The sequence below is a fragment of the Carcharodon carcharias genome, chromosome 19 (genome assembly GCF_017639515.1).
Source record: "Carcharodon carcharias isolate sCarCar2 chromosome 19, sCarCar2.pri, whole genome shotgun sequence".
Lineage (NCBI taxonomy): Eukaryota > Metazoa > Chordata > Chondrichthyes > Lamniformes > Lamnidae > Carcharodon > Carcharodon carcharias.
In genome coordinates, this window is record NC_054485.1 from 41304048 (window position 1) to 41329909 (window position 25862).

Genomic DNA, 25862 nt, shown 5'->3' on the forward strand with positions numbered 1-25862 from the left:
TGCCCATAGATCAGGAGCGTGGGGCTGAAGTACAAAGAAAACATCAATAAAAGGTTTTTCAAATAACTAAAAAGGGAGTGCAGCCTACAACACCCTATGTATACATGGTCCACGGACTCCACAAGACCGCAAAAAGGGCACGTGTCCTCAGAGTCCGTGAACCTATGCATCCTCTTATTATACGGGACTGCTGCATGCAACACCCTCCAACCCAGGTCCCCGATAGAAAGGGGGAGGACACCTCCGTAGAGGGCCTCCCATTGGGGGCCTCCACCGCTGGACGGCAACAAGGCATGCCAGGGCGTGTCCGGGCGGCGGACAAGGGCGAGAAAATGGAAGGTGTGCAGCAGCAGTCCATACAAAAAGCCCCTCTTTGCCGTGCCAAAAGGCATGGAGGGCATGTCCCCGAGGCAGCTCATATTGCGGGGCACCAGCACCCGAGGGAGGGCTCGTAAGATGTAACTCTTTCGAGCTGTACAAACTCATTTCCATCTGTTTCAGATGAAGTTACATTGTTTCATAGTTTGCCATTGTGAGATTTGAACTCTTGATAGTTTTGCCATTGTGAGATTTGAACTCTTGATTATTTATAAATTCTCCCAGTGTAGCTTTTAACTCTTTTGAGTACAAACACGTTTCCATCTGTTCCTATTCAGATGAAGTTACATTGTTTCATAGTTTGCCATTGTGAGATTTGAACTCTTGATAATCTTTTAAATGAAAACCAAATCAACAAAATTGGGATAAATCAGGCACAGCCCCTAATTCAGGTCAGCTGTAAAACCAAGGACAAAAATTTAAAGGAACCTTACAAACTTTAAATCAAAATGTGAAAAAATATGGAATGCTTCACAAATTTGCGTGTCATCCTTGCGCAGGGGCCATGCTAATCTTCTCTGTATCGTTCCAATTTTAGTATATGTGCTGCCGAAGCGAGCACTGGAGCTGAGATTTTGCAGTTCTTTTTGTAACTCTTTCGAGTACAAACATGTTTCCATCTGTTCCTATTCAGATGAAGTTACATTGTTTCATAGTTTGCCATTGTGAGATTTGAACTCTTGATCTTGGGGTTACAAGCCCAGTACCATAACCACTTGGCTATTTAGGCCAAGCCCCAACAGCTATACACTAACATGCACCGGACTGTGCCGGTTTGCCAAATTGAGCTTTAAAATTCCTAGGTAAGCTAAAAGGCCCTTTAACAAACTCCTTGATGAGCTCAAGGGGCCATTAATTTGCAGCAACTATGTTTCCCACTCCCACCTGCCCTTTGAAAATACAAAACTGTCCTGAAGGCATTGAGATTCTGAGATGACCTCCGAGATCATGATTTTTTTAATTCCCACCCACACCAGGTCCCGACCTCAAAGGCCCTTTGAAAATCCAGCCCAATGTTTCAGGTAGATAATCATTCATCAGAACCATTGACCCCAATTTGTCTCCTCATAAATGCTGCTTGACCTGTTGAGTATTTCCAGCAATTTTTATTTTTATTTCAGGTTTCCAGCATCCATAGTATTTTGTTTTTACATAAACTAGGGTTGTAGTCCCTGGAATTTAGAAGATTAAGGGATGATTTGAACAAAGTTTGCAAGGTATTAAGGGAAACAAATAGGGTAGATTGGGACAAACTATGTCCACTGGTTAGGGAGTCATGGACTAGGAGGCATTGTTTAAAAATTAAAGCCAGATCTTTCAGGAGTGTAATTAGGAGATACTTAAACACACACAAAGGGCGGTAGAAACATGGAACTCTTTTCCACAAACAGCAATTGAGGCTAGAATAATTAAAACTAAGATTATTAGATTGTTGTTGACTGGGATATTAAGGACAATAGAGTAAATGTAGATATAAGGAGTTAAGTCACAGATCAGCCATTTCATTGAATGGTGAAACAGACTCGAAGAGTAAATTATCCTGTTCCTTTGTTCTTGACTGATTTTTAAGATTGTGCAGCTGATCAGAAGAAAGCACCTTCTTCTGATTTAGAATTCAGATTTAACGGCCGTATGGTTCCACAACAATTCCACAATCGATCGGGCCTCAAATGGGTGCTATAGTCTAATGACCCATAAAGTGTACAGGCATGAAGTGGACAGACAGCAGTCGTTTTGGATTTCCAGCATCCGCAGTGTTTTTGTTTTTTAGTCACATTCAATGTTGCTTTAATAATATAGCCAGCTGCAATGATGTCAAGATTAGGGGCTTATTTTGGTGAGATGGTGAAAACATGTGCTAAGTGGACACTCAAAACCTGTTTGAAAATCTGGGTTAAGCCTATAGTTTTGGGGCTGTCTTGTGATATACCTTGTTTAAATTTGCCTGGAAGCACTAAAAAAAAACTTGCAATTGAGCACTCAAGGGCTGATTAGTAGCAATTTTCTTCCAGTTGTATATATAGCTTCCTGTATAGAATAGTGTGCTGACATGCAACATAATGTTTCTGGATAGGTCAGGGACTGAGGAAGACAGAGATACAGGTTCTCAGACATAGGACTGGATGATATGGTGGAGGAGATCCAGAGGAGGAGGGATGTCCTGTTTCTGCAAGGGTTGGGGGGAAAAAGGGGAAAAGGGGGGGAAGGGGGGGGTTTGGGAAGGGGAGGGGAGGGGAGGGGAGGGGAAGGGGAAGGGGAAGGGGAAGGGGGAGGGGAGGGGAAGGGAGGGGGAGGGGAAGGGAGGGGGAGGGGGGAGGGGGAGGGGGAGGGGGGAGGGGGGAGGGGGGAGGGGGGAGGGGGGAGGGGGGAGGGGAGGGGGGTAATGGGAAGGAGGGGGAGGGAGTGGGGGAATGGGTTGCGGGTAGGAAGGTAGGGGAATGGGTGGGGAGGAAGGTAGGGGAATGGGTGGGGAGGAAGGTAGGGGAGTGGGTGGGGAGGGGAGAGGGTGGGGGGGAGGGGAGAGGGTGGGGGGGAGGGGAGAGGGTGGGGGGGAAGAGGGGGAGAGAAAGGGGAGAGAGAGGGGGAGGAGGGGGGGAAGGGGTGAAGGGGAGGGGGGGGGGGGAGGGGGGGGGGGGAGGGGGGGGGGGGGAGGGGGGGAGGGGGGGGGGGGGGAGGGGGGGGGAGAGGGGGGGGGGGGGGGGGAGAGGGGGGGGGGGAGAGAGGGGGGGGGGAGAGGTGGGGGGAAGGGGTGAAGAGGGGAGGGGGGGGAGGGGGGGAGGGGGGAGGGAGAGGGGGGAGGGAGAGGGGGGAGGGAGAGGGGGGAGGGGGGAGGGAGAGGGGGGAGGGGGAGGGGGAGGGGGAGGGGAGGGGGGAGGGGGAGGGAGAGGGAGAGGGGTAAAAGGGGAGGGAGGGGAGGTCCCGCAGTTGCTGTGGTGGTTGTCAGTTGGGTTCAGTGCAGTCCCAGCAGCTGGCGGCAGTGACAGTGGAGGGCGTGAGACTGGTGAATTTTTCTGTGCCTGGGGTATGAGCATTTTTGGTGGCCTCACAGAGGGCTGGGGGCCAGTGCTGCAGATGAGGAGGGGACGATTGGTCGGTTGGAATTGGGCTCTCAACTGTTTGATATTTTTGCATCCTTAATATAACTTTTTAAAATTAAAATGTTTGGTGTCAGTAGAACAAAGAGTAACTAAACTGAAATTTTCATGTGTTCCGTGTACTTTTTCCTACATTACAGTGGGTTTATTACAATGTCATTACAAGTCATTACAATAAGTTTTACTATTGAAAAAGTACACAGATTCCCACACCTAGGGTTTTACTACAGTATTCTAATGCAAGGTGAGGAATGCAATGTTAACCCATGTAATGCATTCTTTACCCCACTCATATTGCTCATTTCTCATAGCAATTGAAAATGCAGGCTCCAACAAATAGCTGGAGAGGAAAGTGCAAGACTACGTGGCAGGGTGAAATGAGCCTTTCCACAAACCAGGATTGCTACGTTACTCCAACATGAGCCAGTGGTTATTTTGTAAGGGTTGCAGCATCTGCTTACTTTTTGTTACTTTGAACATTGTATTCTGTCTCTTTACAAAGCTGTAATTGTGGTCCCTTTGTTATATTAGATACAGAGCATAGAAATAGGTCACTAGGCCCAACTAGCCTGTGCTGGCTTTTATACTCCATACTAATATTCACTCTAAGCTGTGTGGCTGCAAGTTCCCATGCATACTATGCACAAATTCTCCCCTCTAAGTCACTCTGGATATGCGGATGCACAAAAAAAAATTAAAGTGTCCGTGTACTTAAACAAATCAGTCAGGTACCAAAAAATTTTAGAGGGTATGGTGCTTCACACACATCTCCTCCCATACTGTTAACACTCGTCTATTTACCCCAATCAATTCCTGTGCTGACAAGTCCCACATTCAAACCACTCTCCAAGTAAAGAAATTTCCCTGTTAGATTGTGATTGTCTATTTATGGCCCTTAGCTTTGGATTCTCCCACAAGTGGAAACATCCTTTTCACCTTTACCCTGTCAAGCCCAAAGGCCTTTATTAGGTCAGTTCTAAATCTTCTATTTTCTAAAGGAAGCTTTCCCAAATTGTTTAATCTTTCTCAACAGTTGTATTTGCATAACAAAATTGGGAGAAGGTCTGTACCATCCATTTCATTGCAAAGCTCATTGAGAAAATAAAGAGTGATTATTGATAATCAATAAGAGCGCAATGAATAGCAAACCCCAAACTGGAGATAAAGGGGGAGAAATGATATAACTGATGAGGACTAGAAGAGGCACTGTGAATGAATTTCTCCCCCACTCAGTTTTACCGGTTAGCACAAAATACACCCTTTCCTGCAGTTCACATTTTTGTGCACTTCAATTTTCCTTGAAATGACTGACGTGTGCAATGCTCTTTCTCTCCAGTGCAAGAAAATAAACCTATTGGGGAGAGTCAAAACAGCAATGTAGGCTGGGCATTAGCCTTGACAATAATAGTCAATCAACTCATAATGGATTCATATGACTTTCCTCTGTCCATTACCTTAATGGAGACATTGACCCATTTCTGAAAAGACTAACACCTCTGTTAAAATGCAGCCATTTGTATTTTTTTTATATTTAAAAGATCTGTCATTCTTTCAGTCAAAATAAATGCTGAAAATTACACCCAAAACAATGTCCAATTGCTATTTTTTTTTGGCAGAGGTGCATATCCTCAGACAGACTCTGTTAGAAAATAAATCTCGTACCTTTAGAACTCACTTTCCCTTTGAATAATTTCTAAATGCACTGCTATTGCGAACTAGACTTTTGTGTGTTTAACGTTTCCTCTTGCAATAAAAGTGATGGATTGCTTGGTATGCAGCACCATGAATTATCACAGGTATATGTCCTGTTGCAGTTTCCATCCAGACATCTATGTTAAGGGCTGATTTTCTCAGCTTCTTTAACCTATTTTTTCCAGGCAAGTATTTATGAGTCACTGGGGTTGATTTTCTGTTTGGGTGCAGATGGGCTTGCAGTTTGTGAGGCTTCTGCTCTGTCCACCCACTGACATTGGCAAAAGGCATGATCAATTTTGATGTTAAGTCTCATTTATGTATGAAACGTTCACCATCTGCAAGGGCAAGAGATCCAGCTGGCTTGTCTCTATAAGGTCAGCAATTACCAAACATGAGGAAATATTGCATTTAGCTGTGGCCACAAAACCTTAGAAAGATATATTGTCCGTAAGCTCAGATTCACCAGAATGATAGCAGATCTTGAAGGGTTGAATTATGAGGACAATTTACATTAAAGTGGTTTGCATTTCGGAGGCTGGGACGTGACTACTTGAATGTTTTAAAACGATAAAGGGATTTAATGGGGTAGATATCCTGTGGTGGGAGCATCCAGAACAAAAGGGCACAATCTGAAAATAAGAGCTAAGTCAGTTAGGAGTAAAATTAGGGAGCACTTTTTCATACAAGGATAGTGAAAATCTGGAGCTCTGGTCAACAAAAGGTGGTGGATGCTGTGTCAATTTAAGTTCTCAGGATGGATATTGATACCTTTTGTTGGGTAAGATGATCAAGGGAGATGGAATAAAAGCAGATACATGGAACTGATGTCTGTACCTGCCATGATCTGACTTGCTGCAATAGACTTCAGGGCTGAATGTGCCTATTTTTCCAAGCAAAAATACAGAGATTCTCCCAAAAATTGTTTAAGAAACACAGGAATGTTGTCTGCCAAATATTCACAGCATCTTAAATTAGACTGCTAAATATCATCATAACTGGCTTTCCCCATCACCCCAATGCCTCCACACCCCCAGCCTCACATAATTTGTTTTGGAAGTTTCAGTAGCAGCACTGTTATATATGGTGACCAACGCTAATCACTTGATACAATTCGCTTTGAAATTTATTTGTTCGACTCCTGCCTGTTTCCAGTCGGATCATTGACAGCCGAAATTTAGGCCTGCTCAAAATTCACATTGAAACAGGCTTGCGAGGGAAGCTTGTACATTTTTTCACCTTGTGATTTTTGGCACGCCACTATCCCGTCCATGTCAGAAATTGGATGGTTGACGATGAAAACTAGCCCCACAGTAGCTTGCATGTCCCACAATGTATGAAATAAACATTAGATACAATCCTGTGTCAATATAAACCACTGTTACAAATCAGAAGACAGTGATCAATTGCTATTCAACTGCTAGAAGGATAAGAAAGATTTAAGGGATTGAAACTTCCTCTGGGCTCGTGAAGACCCAACCTGTGCACATTTGTGGCACACCTGGCCCATCTTCACAAGCCATTTTTGTCTTTTCACATTGGGGAAGGTTTGGCAATGCATTTTGTTTGAGCCGTACTGGAGCGCATAAGGAGCATGTTTACAGATGTGGGCCAGTTAGAAGGCCCACCTCAGGTCTCCTGCACAGTACCCGAGCTCACAACAGGGTTTAAAAGCCCCCTAAAATTCAGCCCGCACCTCCCTCACCCCCATGCCAACCCATGCCCCCTCAGATTGCCCATATCACCCTATGCCACTTCTACGCCCCGAGTATCCTGCATCACTACTCACCCTACATGTACTATGTACAGTCCTCAACTTGTATTCGATATATATGGAAAATATTTTGCATTCTTTGAGAAAAAAATAGACCTCACCATCAAGTAAAAGCCTCTATATGATTGATTCTGGGAAAGAATGCATCCTGCCATGTGAAAAATAAAACTTGTAATCCTATTCACTTGTGACAACAAACCAGAAACCAGATCAAAGGGACAATGTTATTATAACTTCTTGAAACTGTCATTCATTCTCAGATGAATGGAAACACCTACTTGTGCTGAAACTCATTCATATTTGAAACTCTGTGAAGCATTGATAATGGTCACAGCTGTCCAAATAATAGACTGCTCTCTGAAAAGGAAAGAACAGAAACTGCACCTTTCAATTCCAGAGCAGAGTGCCTCTCAATCAATGCACCCAATGTTCCGAGGAAAGGCAATCACCATCAAGTTGCCACTCGCTCCTTTTTACTAACTCAGGTCAGGAGCTGTACATTATTCAGCCAATCTTTCATCCTGGGCCTAGTGAGAAATGTGCAGCAAAGTTGTGCCATGGGGTGAAGCCATGCCCCCTTTTTTACAGCACTAGCTGCTGTAATCCAGGCACATTTAGAGGTCCCAGACACTTGAGAAGCCTGAGAGAAGGTGGGTAAGGTAAGTGGGAGAGAGTTGGCAGGGGGTCAGTGGTGGAATTGTGGGTTGGTGGGGCGGGGGGGGGGGGGGGGCGCTATTGGTTGAGTGGTCAGGGGGATTAGGAGAATGGTCAGGAGGTGGGGGCGGTCAGGAGGGCGGTTAAGGGATGGGAGTATTTGGCAGTTAAGGTGTAGTTGTGGGGTGGTTGGGGAATTGGCCTAGGAGTCGGGGGGGTCAAGAGGTGGTCAAGGGGTCAGGAGTGTAGTCTGATGTGAGGCTAGTCAGGGGGTGTAGTTGGGCAGGTGGGGAGTTGGGCTCTCAGAAGGATAGGTGGGGGGTCAGAGGGTAGTTGGTTGTTTGCTGTTAGCTGGATTACTTGGGTGGGTGATCAGACAACTGGGGGATAGTCAGAGTGTAGTTGAGGAGCTGGGAGGATAGTCAGAGGGTCGGGGGCATTGTCAGGGGAGTTGGAAGGCTAGTTGGGGGCGTGGGGGGAGTCAGGGAGTCAGGAGGGTAGTTGTGGGGCAGGGGCGTGGTCGGGCTGGTTTGGGGAATGATAGGGAGATCAGGGGCGTAGTCGAGGGGGGATGTCAGGAGAATAGTGGGGTGTGGGGGCAGGTTGTCGGGTGTTTGAGGAAGTAGTCGGTGGGTCCAGTTAGGGGTTGAGGGGAGTTAGAAGTGTTTTCAAATCTTTTAATTTTTCCTAGGTAACTATTCTGCTAAAAGAGTCGGAAACATCCAAAGTTTCCAATTTAACTCAGAGATCTGGAGGGATTCAGGTGCAGGATAATTGCCATTTGGAAACTTAAACTTCCTGGGCAATTCCCATGCAGTCCTTGCATGAGGACTTCCAGGAGCAGCCCCAGTGCATCTTCTGGTGTACCTAGGTAATACCCCACAGGGAACGATGGTTCTAGGCCATTGTAAACAATAAAGGTGGAGAGGTTTTTTTGAGTGTAGATCTTTACCGTGTCAAACTCATTTTTAAAAAAAATCAGCCACAGCCATTTATTTCACAGTAGAAAAGATGACAGCCCAGGCTGATAGGACATTCTGCAAGATTTTTCACTGTAATGCATGTGAACAAATACACAATATTGGTTAATGTAAGTGTCAACTTACTTTTAAAGGACAGGTCCTTATGATGAATAGTTGTATTATAAACACATCTAATTATGAAGCAGCACCTAATAATAACATTTAAAGGTGTAAAAACACTCCACAAGTCTGGCCAGATTTTTGTCACAATGGACAGGCTCTCCATTGCGGTGAAAATGGTGGACAAGCCCGGAAATCCTAAGTCCTGCCCCAAACATGGCACTTCCTATTTTCGCGGGGGTGGGATTGGAGTTGGCCGGGGTTTGTGCATGTATGCTTTAGGAGGCAGTTGGCCATTTAAATCATCATTTAAATTGAAGTGGGGTTTTGGTAGACCAGGGGTGTGAAACCTGATGTGTGCAGAATAGACCAGATACGAGAAGGTCTGAACTTGGTGGATTTGTTTGGATAGCCAGGGTATCCCTTTGGAGAGGTAAGGTACCCCTTTGCATATGGTCCTGGGATACCTTCAGGAGAGGTAAAGCACCCTTTTGGATGGTTAAAGGTAAACATGACTATGTGTAAAAAGTGCATAAACTCATTGGAACTGTCAAAGCTGTAAATGGATTTAACTCTACTTTAAATTAAAAATAGTCTGGAGTTAAAAAAAAGCACTTGATATTTCATACTGTCTCTTGACACCAGCCCAAGGGTTATCATTATGGGCTGTATGCTGCAATGACTGATTTTACAAACTAACGTTATCACAGAGGGGTGCCTGCTAAGTGAGCAGTTTGACTGACAGCTCCAAGTGGTTATGGAATAGAAATGTTTGCTTTCATAAGAGATCAGTTTTGAGATATTGTTTTTTTTATCAATGAGACTTTCTTTGTTTAAGATAGTGACATCGTCAATAGACATATTATTTTACCTAAGCATGGCTTGTGAGGTTTGCCCATGGTGGATACTAGGTAACTGGCATAGAGTGGGTAAGGGCAAAGGTCAGTGGGTGGGATGGGTTGGCGCTACATTGACATGGGGCTCAAAAGAGCCATGGGATATGGGGGGATCATAGGGGGTAAAAGGGGCCATAGAAGGTGGGTAGAGGGGCATGGAGTGATACAGTGTGTATGAGGGACCATAGGGGTGGGTAGAGAGAGGTATGGGTTGGCATAGGGAGTATAGGGGCCATGGGGGATGGGTAGAGGGGTATGTGTTGGCTTAAGAGGTTTGAGGGTCATGAGGTGAGCAGCATTTGTGGCATAGGTTGGCATGGATGGGACATGGGGACTGTGTTAGGGATTTGAGGGATGAGTGTTGGAGGACTGTTTTTTTGTTTTAATCAGTTTTTTAAATTGAATTCAACCATGTGCCGGAGCACAGAGGCAGGCCTTCTGCCCATGCCGCCACCACAACTGGCAGCCTCTACACTTATTCTACAACTTCTATTCCAACATGCCCCCAACCCCTTCGGAGCAAAAACCAAAATTGCAGGCCGCCATTTTTAAAGGTTAGGTTCACAGAGCCAATAATTCTCCTGTCTCCACGCACCTGACCCGGTAGCAAAAAATCTGGGTTTTAGTTTTCATTATGTTCCAGACTCCTCAGCATGCTTTCCATTTTCCTCACAGCCTCTCAAACTTCATGTGCTTTTAATGGGCTTCCAAAACCCCGCAGTACCAGATGAAAATGGTCTGTGGGAGGAAATCGATTTTTGTCCCCCATTTTTGCACACTAGGCATTCCCAACCTGCAAACAGACCAGGAGGAAAATGGCATAGGGTTTTGGAGTGTGGAGGTAAATCAAATTTCCTCCAAAAATAAATCTAACTGTGACCAGTCACGGACCAAAATCTGTCTCCACACCCAGACAAAAATTCGGCCCATGGAGTGTTAAATGTTATAATGTTCTTCTGTGTGACCACCTACATATATATTTAAAAAATAACTAGGTTATTGTAGTTATTAAATATGCTCATGGTATCCAGTGGGATGGCATCAACACTGCATCAACCTTTAATGTCATCACACTGAAAGTCCACTTGGATGCTTTAGGTCCTCTCTCATTGGATGATATATTACATAGTTTAACATAGCAAATCCACACATCTGGCTTCTTCAAAATAAGGTATCAACTCCAGGAATTGCAGGGGAGAATTTAAATGTCATAGTAACTCTGTGAATAGAACACCAATGTTCAAAAAATTGAGTCATTGTTTAGAATCTATTTAACCAGATTTTGTTCATTAAAGTAATTGTTGTTCCATGAAGTGAACTCCATGTGCTTCAATGTCAATAATTTTTTGCATGTTTTCGGAGCACAAAACCACATAAAACCATCGTGAAAATACCGTGCAGCTGGAGGAAATGGAATTTCTAAGGGAGTACAATACACAGTATGGTAATGAGGATGATTATTTTTCAGATAAAGATAAACAGACTGTCGGAGACTTTCAGCACATTTAGGAACATAAGAATGTGCAGGACTTAAAAACTACAGGATGTACCAGGCTTGTGCCAAGTTCTAAAAAAAACAATGCAGAATTCTGGCCCTAATTTTAACCCTGTGCAGTGAATGAATGGGTTTTGAGTGAGTTAATATCGGGACGTCTCCTTTGTCTTTCATACTGCTAAATGCTTATTTCACTAATACCTTGAATCAGGAAAGATAAAGAACTTAAATAAACTACCTCTACAGGGAACACCATCCCAAACTCATGTCCCTTACTAACTAGATTTAGCACCACTCCCCAGGGAGTAGAGAACATGGATTCCCTTGGGAAAATCCACTTCAAGCCCATGATACTGGGCTCCAATTACCTAAAATTCCATTTGCTGTTTTCAACTGATAGAATGTTGCCCCAATGTTAGGGAATCTAATTGAATGTCTAAGCTGGCAAAAATATGTAAATAAGAAATTCTCCAATGATAAACTGAAAGACATTTCCAAAACACATAAATACTTACTTTGTTTTCAGATACAAAAATAAATACCTTCTGTGGAAAGCCAATAAAAAAACTGAAGATTAACTTCAAATAGCCATTTATTATTTAAAACATGAATGTAGAAGGCCAGTGCTATAAAAGAACTTGGTGAATAGGAGGATTAGTTATAAGGCCCCTTGGACCTGTTTAGCTTTTTAACAATATCATTGGGATTTTCATTTATAATTCTCACTGCACCATCTTTCATTTTTGCTCAGCCTTCAGTAAAAAGAATAGCAAACGTCTTTGTTTTTTGGGTTACTCCTAATAAATGGTAAAGGAGTGGTGAATGTCAAAAGTAGGGATAAATTTTAGAGAACATGGAAATACCATTGCCAACACACTGTTAGTCTTGTATACTGTAGGCAGCCACTCCTCATTTGATGAAAGGTGCACTTCACTTTCAGGTGTTATCATGTACCAACAGGTAGCATTAAGGCAGGCTTCAGCTAGCCATTTCATGTAAAGGAGCCTGAACAAAGTTTTATGGGAGAGGAGCCACGTTAGTACAGTTAATGAAGCACTTCAATCTCGCACAGTTGTTTGTATTTATTATTGAATTATAATATTTTGTGATTAAATCTATCTTTTTTTGCTGCATGTGTTAGGTGTGGAGCAATGCTAATTTCGGACCTGTGGCGGAGGGTGACCTCTGGTTAACTGGAGATCGTAAAATTTAAGGTTCAGAATGTACCCAGCCTGGATACATCAAATTCTGCCTACAAACAGGGGTGGCACCCTGTTGGGAGATATTAATAGGTGACAGAGATCAGTTCAAGGAGCAGAATGAACAGCAACTCCTGGGGAGCAGGCGGAGAGGAAGGTTGGCTCCAAGCAGCTTAGGTGCTGTCATTAGCTGCATGCTGCTGAGCAGGCTGGAGCTCAGAGAAGCCCTGGGAGCCATTAGTAGTTCCATGTTGCTGGGAGTTGGGGCTCATGAGAAGCCCAGGAGCAGTATTTGCTTGGTGCAGCTGGGAGATCGGAACTTAGAAAAACCCAGGGGCAGTGCCAGCTCAGTGAAGCTAGCTACTGGGGCAAAGGAAAGCCCAGGAGTAGTTGCTGGTAGTAGCATGGCTGAAAAACTGGGATCATGCTTGTGTTTTAATGGACTGTGCCCTGACCATCACAAGGGAAATAGTCTCAGTAGTACATCACCTCAACTGGAAATGGAGGCCAAGAAGGCTGGACCTGGAAGCAGATATGAGAGAAGTCTGAATAGTGAGCGTTTTGGGTTAAGATTGTACCTGTGGAACTCAGGTAGAGGGGAGCTGCTGGTGGCTGGGATCTGACTAGCTCTTTGAAGGAGTGGAAATAAAATTCCTCATGAGCAGGCAGAGTTTAAAGTTTTTTTGTGATTCAGAGCAATGACTGATGTCTGGGTGGTTTGCTGAAAAATTTGTGGGATCTGTTTTGTGTCTTATTTAACGTGCAGTTATATTTACCTCATGTTAAATCTGGATGTTAGAGAACAGGATAGATAGTATTGACAGTTTGCCTTGTTAACTTGTGTATATGAAATTTCCTTCTGTTGGATTAAAACCCTTTATTCTCTTTGGGAATAAGTGGGGTTTCAAATGCTGTCTACCTTACAACAAAAGTTACTGGCCCCACACCGGATTGTAACAAAATTTGGGGTCTTGTCTGAGATTGTAACAAAATTTGGGGATCTGGTTTGGGATCTTAACAATTTAGTTAATCCTCTCAATATCACTTTCTTGCTAAGATTTGAAATGCTCAGATAAGGAACACCATTTTCAACCTGAAGAAATTCATTATTTGTTCACACTTGATTTCAGACTGTAAGTAGGCAAGAGATCTTACCTTGGTAATGAGCACTAAACCCTTTCTGCTTGTGATTACTATCAGATGTAAAGTGAAGTCGCAGCCAATTTTTACTGCTGATGACAGGAGAAGGTAGATTCATTCCAGTCAACCTGCAAGAAAAGGTCATAACATTCAATGAAGCTCAAGGGAAAATGCACATGCTTTTGCAGCTATGGGGACAGATGCATTTTGCAACCATCTGGCATTCAAAGGCTGGAAAATATTGTATTATCTTCACTTCACAAAAAGAATCTTATTACAGACTACCTCACTGAGTCAAATACAAAGTTTTTGTTCAATTAAACATTATTTTCACCATTATTAAGGATGCATCATCTAACTCATGTCTTTTCTATCTAGAATCGAATATCCGTTGCACTATGAATTTTAAAACATTTCAAAGGAATCAGAGCAATTTATTTTTTTTGCTTATCTCAAAAGGACGGTGCCTTCAGAATGGAAGAAAATCCTTAAAGAGATGTGTCTGGAGTTGGCAGCTCTAACATAAAGCACAGTTGGCAACACTGAAATGATTAATAACGTGTGAAAACCCTTTGTCTGCGCAGTCCTTCTCTAAATACAAACTTTTCCATTTTAGCTGTCCTCCCAACAATTTATTCTTTCAAAACTACTAATTTGCTATGGTTATTAATAATGGTTGCAACTGCTGGGAATGGAATAGTAGATTATGTTCACGATTTTGATCAATTCCCACAGTATGAATTATCCTTGTTACCAATAAGGACAGATTTAAGTAGGGCGAAATACATTTGCTCAGGGGAATCAGCAAGTTGTCATTAATCCTTAGAGTACACAACAGGAGGATCCCCAAGGTGATAAACACATTTTAAAAAGTGGAAAGAAAGACTTGCATTTATGTAGCACCTTTCACAAATTCAAGACATCCCAAAGTGCTTATAGACAATTAAACACTTGCATGCAATCATTGTTCTAATTTAGGGAATGCAGCAGCCAATGAAAGGATGGCCCATAAAAGTAATAAGACACTGACCAAATAATCTAAATAATCTGATTGAGGCATGTTGATTGAGAGATATACATTGCCAAGAAACTCTCCTGCTCTTCTTTGCAGTAGTGGCATGGGATCTTTTTACTTGAGAGAGCCGACATGGCTTTGCTTTAATGTTTCATCTGAAAGACAGCACCTCCAACAGTGCAGCATTCTCTCCCTTTGGCAGCAGAATATCAAGTTTGGATTTTTGTGCTCAAGTCTCTGGAGTGGGATGTGAACCCTTACCCTTCTGACTCAGAGGCAAAAGAGCTACTAACTGAACCACTGACACATTTACAATTGCCCAGCTAATCCAAAGGATGCTTATATAAAAAGTCTTTCATGTCATACATACTTGCTGCTAATGCCACACATGCATCCCATAATATTTGCCCACCACACTTTGGAGAAAACATTCCCTATAACACAACACATCCTTCAATATGCTGCAAGAAATGCCATGAGAGATTGATGAGTAATTAATAAGAATAAAATGCTTCATTCCTCATTGCCTTCACTCTAGATTACAGTTTTACCACTCATCATCTTCCGTTGATTGTTTGAGGCAAGGCATAAGACCAAGGCACTGTAATAATACAAGGCCTGGGCAAATATCTCAGATCACTGTCAATTTATCTCTGTGACCTATTTCAGACAAAAGAAATAAAGATCTCTTTCTTCTGCTGGCTGTCAGGCATCAGAAGTGGAATGACTTATGGCAGTCCCGATCACGATCCTAGGGGACTTGAACTCATAACGTTGAGCTTCCCAGCATCATCGTTGACTGACACCAATTTTTAATCTCTTTCTGACAAGCTCAGAGAATCAAAAGTGAAGAGAATGGAAAATATCCTCCATTCCATAGCTGGGAATATTTTTTTGCAAGCATGGCTTTGAGTTATACTTTGGCATGTTTGTTTCTGCTAATAGCATGGGTAGTTTTACTGCCTACAGGAGGGGGAGTAAAATTTATTTAACATGCTCAATTCTCTCATCACTTCACTGAAAACAAATGGAAAACAATAGCACCAAATAGGTTAACTAAAACATAGTCAGCTAACCCTGATAATCCCAAACTTCTCAGAAAACCAATAGAATTTCAATTTCAGTCCCACAGCTTGCAAAATTATTCAATAAGAAAATCAACAGTAAATAGCTCCTTTCAAACTTCCCCTGCCCTATGTAAAAGACAAAGGCAGATAAACCATCTTTTCCTCAGGATTCTGCTGATTCCAGATTGTAACTGACTTCTCACAGAATGTAAGAATGTCCGGGGTAATTTGCTGGGCTCTCCTCCTTGTTATAGCAAATAGAAGAGCAGGAAATAATCATGGCACAAACTGTAGAGATCCAGCCGGTTCATGTAATAGTGGAACAAATCCCCTCAGCAGTACCTACATTTTTTAAGACATTAATCATGGTCGGAATGGTCCTTCATTCATCTAAGAGGGTTGGAGAGGAATTTTCTGAATCTCCCCCCAAACCCCAAATGAGAGGTTTACACCTCTTCACGGTTTGGTGTGGGGTGAGGACTGCACATGTCAAAGTCAGATCTAAGAGAGGCTGGGTGGACCAGTTGGTCTTTTCCTGAACAACCATTGTTCATATGGTCATATAGAATCATCGAATGGTTACAGCACAGAAGCATACAGACATACAACTTGTCGTCCCTGTACTGCCTCCCTTTGAGAGCAAAACATTTAGACCCACTCCCCCACCCTTTCCCCATAGCCCTGATTTTCTTTCTCTACAGATAATTATCCAATTCTCCTTTGAAGGCCTTGATTGAATCTACGTCCACCACAGCCTCAGACAGTGTATTCCAGTTCCTAGCCATTCGCTGCATAAAAAAATAAATTCCTCACATTGCCGTTGCTTCTTTTGCCTATCACCTTAAATCAGTGATATAAGAACAAAATAGTGCAGATGATGGAGATCTGAAATGAAAGCAGAACATGCTGGAAATATTCAGCAGGTCAGACAACATCTGGGGAAACAAAAAAGAATTAACGTTTCAGGTCCTTGACCCTTCATCAGAACCATTGATCTGAAATGTTAACTCTGTTTCACTCCACAAATGCTGCCTGACTTGCTGAACATTTTCAGCATTTTCTGTTTTTACTTCACCTTACATCAGTATCCTCTGGTTCATGACCCTTCCACCAATAGGAACTGTTTCACTCTATTTACTCTGTCTAGGCTGCTCATGATTCTGACATTTCTATCATATCTCCTTTCAACCTTCTCTTCTTGAACAAGTCCTACTCCCTTCATCTTTTCCCTAAAACTTTGCATTTTTTGATTCAGATAGTGATCCAATGCCCTTTTGAAAGCCACGTTTGAATCTGCCTCCACCAGACTCTCAGGCAGTGCATTCCAGATCCTAACCCTTCGCTGTGTAAAAATGTTTTTCCACATGTCACCAATGGTTCTTTTGCGAATCACCTTAAAATAGTGTCCTCTGATTTTTGAACCTTCCACCAATGGGAACAGTTTCTCCATATCTACACTCATATCAAATCTCTCTTCCTTCTCTTCTGTAAGGAGTATAACCCCATGATTCTATAACAACTCCAGCTACTCCAAATATATCCACAAAACTGAAGTCTCTCATCCCTGGAACCATTCTCATAATTTTTTCGAAAGCCATCACATCCTTTCTAAAGTGCCATATCCAAATTTGGACACAATTCCCCATTTGAGGCCAAAGCAGTGTTTTATGAAGGTTCTTAATCACTTCCTTGCTTTTGTACGCTATGCCTCTATTTATAAAGCCCAAGATCCTATCTGTTGTTTTAGCCTTTTTCTCAACCTGCTCTGCCACCTTCAACGATTTGTGCACACACACCCCCAGGTTCTTCTGTTCCTGCTACCCTTTAAAATTGTACCCTTGATTTTATATTACCTCTCCTCACCCTTCCAAAATGCGTCATTCCAAACTCCTCTGCAACATGTTCACCCATTCCAGCAGTCTGATGATGTCCTCTTAAAGTCTCTCACTATCTGCCTCACAGCACTTTCAAATTTTCTATTTCCTGGCTAGAATTTTTCCCACACCGGGCAGGCTCGGTGGGACTGGACAGGGGCAGTCGCAGAGCCAACCGCTGCCCGCAATCAGCTCCGCGCCACCATTTTACGCAGGCGGGCCAATTAAGGCCCGCCCAGCATAAGACGCGAGCGGTAACACTTAGTGCTATTTGTGCGGTTTGGGGGGAGAGGAGGGAGAGTCAGGACCAGCGCTCTTTTGTGCATGTGCGCAAAAGAGCACTTCAATTTTCCTGAGGCACAGAGCTGCCTCAGAGAGATTGAAGCACTTTTGAAAAACATAAATAAATGTAATAAAAATTTATTGGAACATGTCCGCTCATGTGACTGTGTCACATGAGATGGGACATGTTTCTATTTTTCTGAAATACTTTTTATTTCATTCGTAAAATCTTTAGGAAACCTCATCCCGCTGGTGGATGAGGTTTCCTAAAAAACGTAAAGGCCACGTGGCCTTTTAGCCTGCCCACCAATCATAAGGTTGGATGGGCAGTGTAAACTTGAAATTAATTACCTAGTTAATTGCGTTAATAGGCTTTTAAATTATCAGCGGGTGCGCAGCCAATTCCAGCATGCGCCTACCGAATGAAACCGGGACTGCAAAATTAGGCCCCTATTCCCCTTGATTTACCTCACTCTCCAGAACCAGATCCAACAATCCCTTCTTTTATCAGCGAGTAACAGACTGATCAAGAAAACTGCCGTGAACACACTTCAGAAACTCTTCCCCTTCTCTGCCATTTACAGCTGTCCTATCCCAGACTACATCAGAATAATTTAAGTCCCCCGTTACCATTGCTTTCGGTTTTGCACCTGTCTGTAGTTTTCCTGAAAATTTGCTCCTCTATATCTTTCCCATATTCTTAACTTATTATTTAACATATTATTAACTTGGCAGTTAACTTTTCCCTAGTGCATTCTCCATGGCAACACATCTACCAAACAGAGTCCACTTGCCAACCAATCAGCAGTCTTTTCTCATGCAGTATAAACTGTTGTTACCTTTAGGATTGGTATTTTTGCGAATCTTCCTGATGAGTGCCAAGACAAAAAGCTTCGAAAGCATGCCTTTTTTCAGCAATATCCAATAGTGTAACTGTACCACTATTGTTTCTTACCTTTAACTAAATAACTTCTGCCCTTGACCCTTCCAGGAGATCCTCTCTCTCCAGTACTATAATATTCTCTTCACTCAAAACTGTCACACCTCTTCCTTTATGTGCATTCCCTAATCTCGCCTGAGCCTCTTGTACTTATGGACATCTAATGCCCAGTCCTGCCCTTTGTTGAGTGATGTCTCTGTTATTACCACACCATCATAAACCCATGTGACTATTTGTGCCTGCAGCTCATCAATATCCTGTTACCATGTTTTGTGTGTTTACATACATGCTGGGAATTCTGAGATGTGTAGCTCACCTCCTGACTCCCTAAAACCTGTCAATCACCTACAAGGCACAGGTCAGGATTGTGATGGAATACTCTCCACTTGCCTGGATGAGCGTGGCTCGAACAATACACAAGAAGCTTGACTCCATCCAGGGCAAAGCAGTTGGCTTGATTGACATGCCATCTGTTGTAACCTGCCTTTCAAGGATAGCAGCATGACATCACTAGAAGGGAAGTGTGTCACGTGATCCAGTTTTCGTTTCACTTTTGCCTTCAAATAGAGCACACACACACAGAGGTCTGCTGCTGATATCTTTAAGATTTTTACTTATGTATAAAAGTTCCCGTGTGCCTGGTCTTAACACATGAACCCACAACGTGTTTACCCAACCCGTTATGAGTGATTGGTGCCTTTATATCATTATAACAACACAACATGGTACTCAGCTATGGTCAAGCAGCCTGGCAGCAAGATTAAGTGCAATTACAACATGGTGAATAGTCTTAGATCATGCTACATGGCTGAGATTACCCTTGACATTCTGGTCAGACCACAATGCAGGAGCAGCATCGGAGATTGAAATTGCAGCATGGTGACTGCATAGAAAAGCTTGGAAGACATAGTGAAGTTGCTGGAATAAATAGCTGGTAAGCAGATGGATTCCTCATGGTGAGATTGCAGTGCATAGCCTGTCAGTGCTGTGAGAGGTACAGCGCATCAAAAGGACCAGCACCAGGTTAGCTCAGTTGGGAAAGGCAAGTGACCAGGGTGTGGAATGGATCAATAGCGTGTGAGGGAGAGTCAAACAAAATAAGTAACAAAATCATCATAAATATTGGGCCAGGGATGGTGGCGATTATTATGGGTGGAGCTTTGGAAAAGCACACAAAAGCAGCTCCAGCAACACTCATCCTAGGTACTACAGAAGATGCGATGTCAAATGGGCATTGTCAGAATGTTCACAAAATTCCCCAAATTGAATTGGGCTGCAGCTGACCTATTATCCAAATTCAAAATCCTTAAACAACTTACAGAGCTATGGTTTCTTGATTCTTGATGTGTTTGAAACAGACAAGCTAGCCATAAAAATCTGCCTAACAATTGGGAATGAAGGTCTACACAGGCTGAACCCGTCAGTATTAATAGAAAGGAATCTAAAGGATCCCCAAAAGATATGGACTACATTAGAAAACCAATTCAGTTTCAGGTTAAACTTAACTAGAGTTCATATCATTTCAACAACAGCCTACAGAATCCATAAACCAATTCATGAGCAGATGCAGGGTAAAAGGTGTGTACTGTGATTTTTCAAACGCGGAGCCAGCAGACAGAATTGAAACAAAAACAAAAAATGCTGGAAAAATTCAGCAGTCTGACAGCATCTGCGGAGAGAAAGACAGAATTAACGTTTCAAGTCCGTTTCCAGCATTCTCAGTATTTTGCCTTTAGCAGACAGAATTGTTGAATTGGTGATCAATTCCCATCTATTCCCATTGAAGCGTTCCAGAAAGATCTGCTAGACAAGCCCAAAATGTAAAACACTAAAGAGCTACTCAAGGATGGACATAAGCACAAAGCATTTCTCACAGGTCAATGAAGCTTACAGGTCCTAAGTACAACCCCAATTGTTGACGCACTCACTAGAACACCCAAACCTAGCAAGACATGTCGAAGGTGTGGACTTCTCCATGCACTAAGGAAATGCCCAGGTTTTCATCAATTCCGCAACGCATGTGGTGGAAACAGAGATTGACAACAGCAGTGCACGAGAGTAAAGGCTGATGCAGCTACAAAGAGCCATGCAATGCTCCAAATAGACCGTACACAACTGGTACCTTCAAGCAATAAGAATGACCATCCAGTATCCCTAAGGAAACATACACACCAGGTGATTGCCAAAACAGGAAATGATGATGATGTGCATGACGAGACGACGAGTGGTGAACACAGGTTTAACACCGTATATCTCGTAGAAAACAGAGACACCATCATACCATCCGAAGTATTTGCTAAGATTAAAACTGTCTATCCTAAGAAAGTTGGTGATTATTCATTATTGGCCAAGATTGACACAGGAGCATGTGCCAACATACTATCTCTGAGGATTCTAAGAGACATGTATTCACAGAGGTGGAGGGTCAGGGCAAAACCTACAACTGCACAACTTTCAGCTTACAATAGTTCACTAATTCCATGTGCAGGATCCATAGTTCCGAGTGCAAGTACAATCAATCCTCCTGAGTGTCACAGATGTTCTACATCGTGGAAACTAAAGGCCAGTGATTATAAGTATACCAGCACTCTGTGACCTTGCACTATTGACAATCCATGGAATTAATCGACCTCACACAGTAGATTAACCTTAGAATCTATTGCCTCAGTTCACGACCTAACATCGAAATATCCAGAATGTTTCTACAAAATTGGCAGTTTCAAGGGAGCTGCATCATTACACTTGCAGGAGACTGCAAGTCCATCAAATGATCCACCATGTACGCGCAGCATTCACATACAAGACAAAGTAAAGGGCAATCTAGGCAAAACAGAGAAAGACAGAGAAGAGTATAAGAGCACACAGATTGGTACAGCTCAATTACATGTGTCATAAAGAAGGATGGATCATTGAGGGTATGTCTAGACCCATGATGTCTAAATGCAGCTTTGAAATGTTGTCCTTACAAAATATCCACATGAGAAGAGTTAAATCTGAGATTTGTCATTTCAAAATTCTTCCCAAAGCTGGATGCCAAGCATGGCTACTGGTCAGTACATCTCATAGAAAAGTGCAAGTGCTTACTACATTTTATACCCCATTTGGCTGATACTATTTTCAATGACTTCCTTTCAGGCTGTTAGCCAAGATCTCTTTCAAGCTCACATGGACTGCATTACATGCACTGTGCCACGATGCACCTGTATTGCCAATAACGTTGCTGTTGTGGGCAGACCAAAGAAAGAACATGACAATAATCTGCACTTATTGATGCAAGCAGCACGTAATGAAGTATTGGTGTTCAACAGTCTGAAATGTACCATCAATGTGCAGCAGGTCAATTTCTTCAGTTTTATTTATTCCTTTGCTGGCATATGTCTTGATCCAAGTAAAATAGAGGATATTAAAGCTATGCCAACTCCTCAAGATAAGGACAATCTTCGAAGATGTCTAGATCTCTTTAATTTCATTCTCCATACATTCCCAATTTCACTCAAAATTCTTGTTGAGAAAGGATGTGTTTTTCCTGTGGCACGATGACCACAAATACCTCTTCAAAGCTCTGAAACGGTCATTATCAGGACACCAACATTGCAATTTTACAATCCAAGGGAGACAACTGCTTCAGAGATAGATTCCCCACAGAAAGGTCTGGGAGAGTGCATACTACAAAAAGGCAAACCAATTGCATTTGCTTTAAAACCTCTGTCTGTAATGTAATCCAACCACTCCAACATCAAGCGGCAAACATTAACTTTTGTGTTTGGAAACATGCGTTTTCATACCTACCTATTTGGCAAAAGGTTTGTGGTAGAGACTGACCACTGGAGATGACTTGACAAAAACCATTGACCAGTGCACCACCAAGATTGCAACATCTCTTGATAAAGATTCAAGGTTACAGCTGTTAGATTAGGTACAAGCCAGATACTTGATGATCACATTAGATACATTCAGCAGATTTCCTAACTCAGTGAAAACAGAAGATATGCCCTTGGATTTCCAAGTTGACTTCATTGCCATTGTTCTCCAAATTGATCTGGTACATTTTGCACAATGCAAATTCTAGCAGCTACAAGAAGAAGCGGTGAAAGATTCTGCATGACAGAAATGGCAGAAAACCATAACTGAAGAACGGTCTGATTCAATTCAGGATGTCCACGAACACAAGACCATTTTGGCCTTATTGGGATGAGCTAGGCCTCTCCTGGGAGTCATTTTTTAAAGACAGGCAGGTCATCATACCGGAATCTTTGTGACCTGATATTCTTCAGCAACTTTATATCACTCACACATGGGTATTCAGTGGACGAGGAGACTCACAAGAGAGACAGTCTATTGGTCGGGTATGAACAATGATATTGAAGTCATCGTCAAGAATTGTGAGGCATGTCAAGAGCATATGCCAAGTCAACACAAAAAACTACTGATTCTACATGAAGTTCCTATCCATCCTTGGTCCAAAATCGCATCCGACCTCTTTCATGTCCATGGCACTGACTTCATCGTCATTGTTGACTACTTTACCAAGTACCCCATCATTTGAGAATTTGACAATTGGACAATACATCAAACATAACTGTCACACACACTCTAAGTGCTATTTTCAATTTATTTGGTCTGCCTAGAGAGATCATTATGGATAATGGTCCACAGTTTATTGGTAAGCCATTTCAGGGTATGTGAGAGAATTGGAATATCCATCACACTATTTCTTCTCCTCATTATCCTAGACCTAATGGCCTAGCTGAATGAAAGATTCACAGGGTGAAGTCAAATGTAGACAGACCAAGCAAGATATAAACATTGCAATGTTACATTTGAGAGTGACAACTTTAAGTGCAACCATTCCATCACTTGCAGAGCTCATGTTTAGCAGACCAGTGCGTAGCAATTTGCCTACTCATACGCATTCTACTCTCTCAGAAACTAGAGAGCAGCTTTTAAAACTGCAAAGGATGATGATCAACTGCACAATAAAAAACGCAAGGAAAAAGAAGCTTGCATCTAGAATCTCACAGAAGGCACTTGACAACCAGCTGCAGTGACAGGGATTTGTTCCAAACCAAGGTCCTATGAAGTTATGCTTTAGAGATGCATAGATTCATCAGTCTTATACACTTTTGTAATGGTAACTAAACATGAACATGTGTTATAAAGAGTTATACTTCTTTGGAAGGGGGGGAAAAGTATCTTTGAAAAGGGGAATGTTGTACTATGCCTTTAAGGAATAGTAGCATGACATCACTAGAAGGCAACTGTGTCATGTGATCCAATCTTGATTTCACGTTTGCCTTTGAGTGAAGCACACACATATAGCTCTGCTGCTGTTGTCTTCAAGCTTTCCACCTATGTATGAGATTTCCCATATGCCTAATCTCGATAAAGGAATCCACATGTTTATCCAATCCTTTATAAGTGAATGGTGTCTTTATATCATTATAACAACATAACACCATCCACCAACTGAAACATTTAGTCCCACCACCACCTATGCACAGTTGCAGCACTGTTTACTTTATTCAAGATGTTCTGCAGCACTCAGCAAGGTTCGTTTGTCAGCAAGTTCAAAATCCTTGAGAAGGTGGAGATGAGCTGCCTTGTGCCAGGTAACCCACACTGCTTCTGGAAAGGGACTTCCAGGATTTTGAACCAGCAACAATGAAGGAATAGTGATATAGTTCAAAGTCAGGATGGTGTGTGACTTGGAGGGGAACTTGCAGGTGGTGGTGATCCCATGCATTTGTTGCCCTTGTCCTTCCATGTGTGGGTGTAGCTGCTCCACATGGACTGCAGTGGTTCAACAAGGCAGCTCACCACCACCTTCTCAAGGGAAATTAGGGATGGGCAATAATGCTGGCCTAGCCAGTGACACCTATATTCCATGAAAGAATAAATAAAACGTGGCCACTGATTTTGTGAAACCTGTACTACTGCAACTGGTGTGCAAAGGTATGTATAAAAGCAACAGCAGAGGATTTACAACAGACAATTTATATACCAGATATTACATTTCTTTGTTAATGTGGGATTCATGCATTTGATGCCGTAGGCTGTTGTACAGAAGCGAGTGTTGCTGCAAGTGACTGCTTCATGTATTTTGATTATCAGCTTTCATGTCACTTTCGCTCAATTAATGCCATTTAAGTTACACTGAAAAGATTTCAACTGGAGGGAAGAATATAAGTACCAATTTATTTACAACACAATGTTTTGTTTTGTTAGCAGAAGTTTGGCACAATTGGGAGTAATCTAACATCGGTGTCAGAAGATCGAGAGTCAGGTCAGAAGTTGAGCATGCAACTGCAGGTGAGTGTGTTATATTGGTTCAGACAGTCATAGAGACCCCATGACACAGTTTTCAAACAAATGGCTTTCTCCAGTCTCTTAACCAACATTTCTGCCAACATCACCAAATAAAGATCACCTGGTCATTCAACACATTGCTCTTATGTGTGGCAAAATGACAGTTGTGTTTATTTATCATTTTAGCTGCCACTCAAATGCCTCATGAAGTAACTTGCATTTAAACAGTGATTGCAGTATTGTCAGAAAGTCTTTGTACATTCTCCCAAGCCTGAATAAGATATGTAGTGCAATTTACAGCTGCTGGCAGCCAATTTCTTGCTGAAAAGCAACTTCACCAAAGTCAGAAGTTATATCCTCTGTGACTGTGACCATATGGCATTATTTCTAATTGCCTTCTTTAACCTAACTACATATTTAACTGGTCGATCACACCATAGCCTTGCTTCCATTGTCCAGTTCAGTGGAACTGCCTTCCATTGGCTGCACTCTTACCTACCCAATCATAGCCTGAACATCTCCTGCAATGGCTTTTCTACTTGCAATCCTGCTGTTAACTTCAGAGTCCCCAAGGATCTTTCTTTGGCTAATCCTCTTTCTGCTTGTTTGGATGAACTGCAATTTTCTTCAGCTAAATATTGGTAAGATTTAAGCTATCATCTTTAGCCTGTGCAATTAATGCCCACTTAAGGGCCTCATTCCGTTGCTGTGGATACTTATTCAGCAGCATCAGGTGGGGTAACTTGCCATGCAGGAAGCCTAAGAAGCAAAGCCTGAAAAGCAAACCCTGTCAGGGTTGCTTGCAGGCTTGGGAGGTTTGGTGGGGTTGTGGTGTTTGGGTGGGGGTGGGGGGTACGCTGAGAGTCATCCCCTGCCTTTGCTGCCAACCCCTCCCTTTGCTGCCAACCCCTACCCTCACCATAATCCTACCCACAATCCCCCTCCCACCATATCACCCATCCGTGACCTGGGT

General features: G+C 42.6%; 1 protein-coding gene and 1 non-coding gene across 2 annotated transcripts in view; both read right to left on the bottom strand.

The window, feature by feature from the left end:
• The window catches only part of csmd2 (CUB and Sushi multiple domains 2), a 736338-nt gene extending 722802 nt beyond the window's left edge, over nucleotides 1–13536 (bottom strand). Inside the window, exon 1 of the mRNA XM_041212915.1 lies at nucleotides 13421–13536. Within this exon, the coding sequence (XP_041068849.1) occupies nucleotides 13421–13523 (103 nt within the window). The 5' untranslated portion in view covers nucleotides 13524–13536. The remainder of the gene's footprint in view (nucleotides 1–13420) is intronic.
• On the bottom strand, nucleotides 834–940 carry LOC121292094. Its single transcript, XR_005946195.1, has one exon. It is a non-coding gene; the product is annotated as a U6 spliceosomal RNA (small nuclear RNA).
• Nucleotides 13537–25862: the final 12326 nt, after the last annotated feature.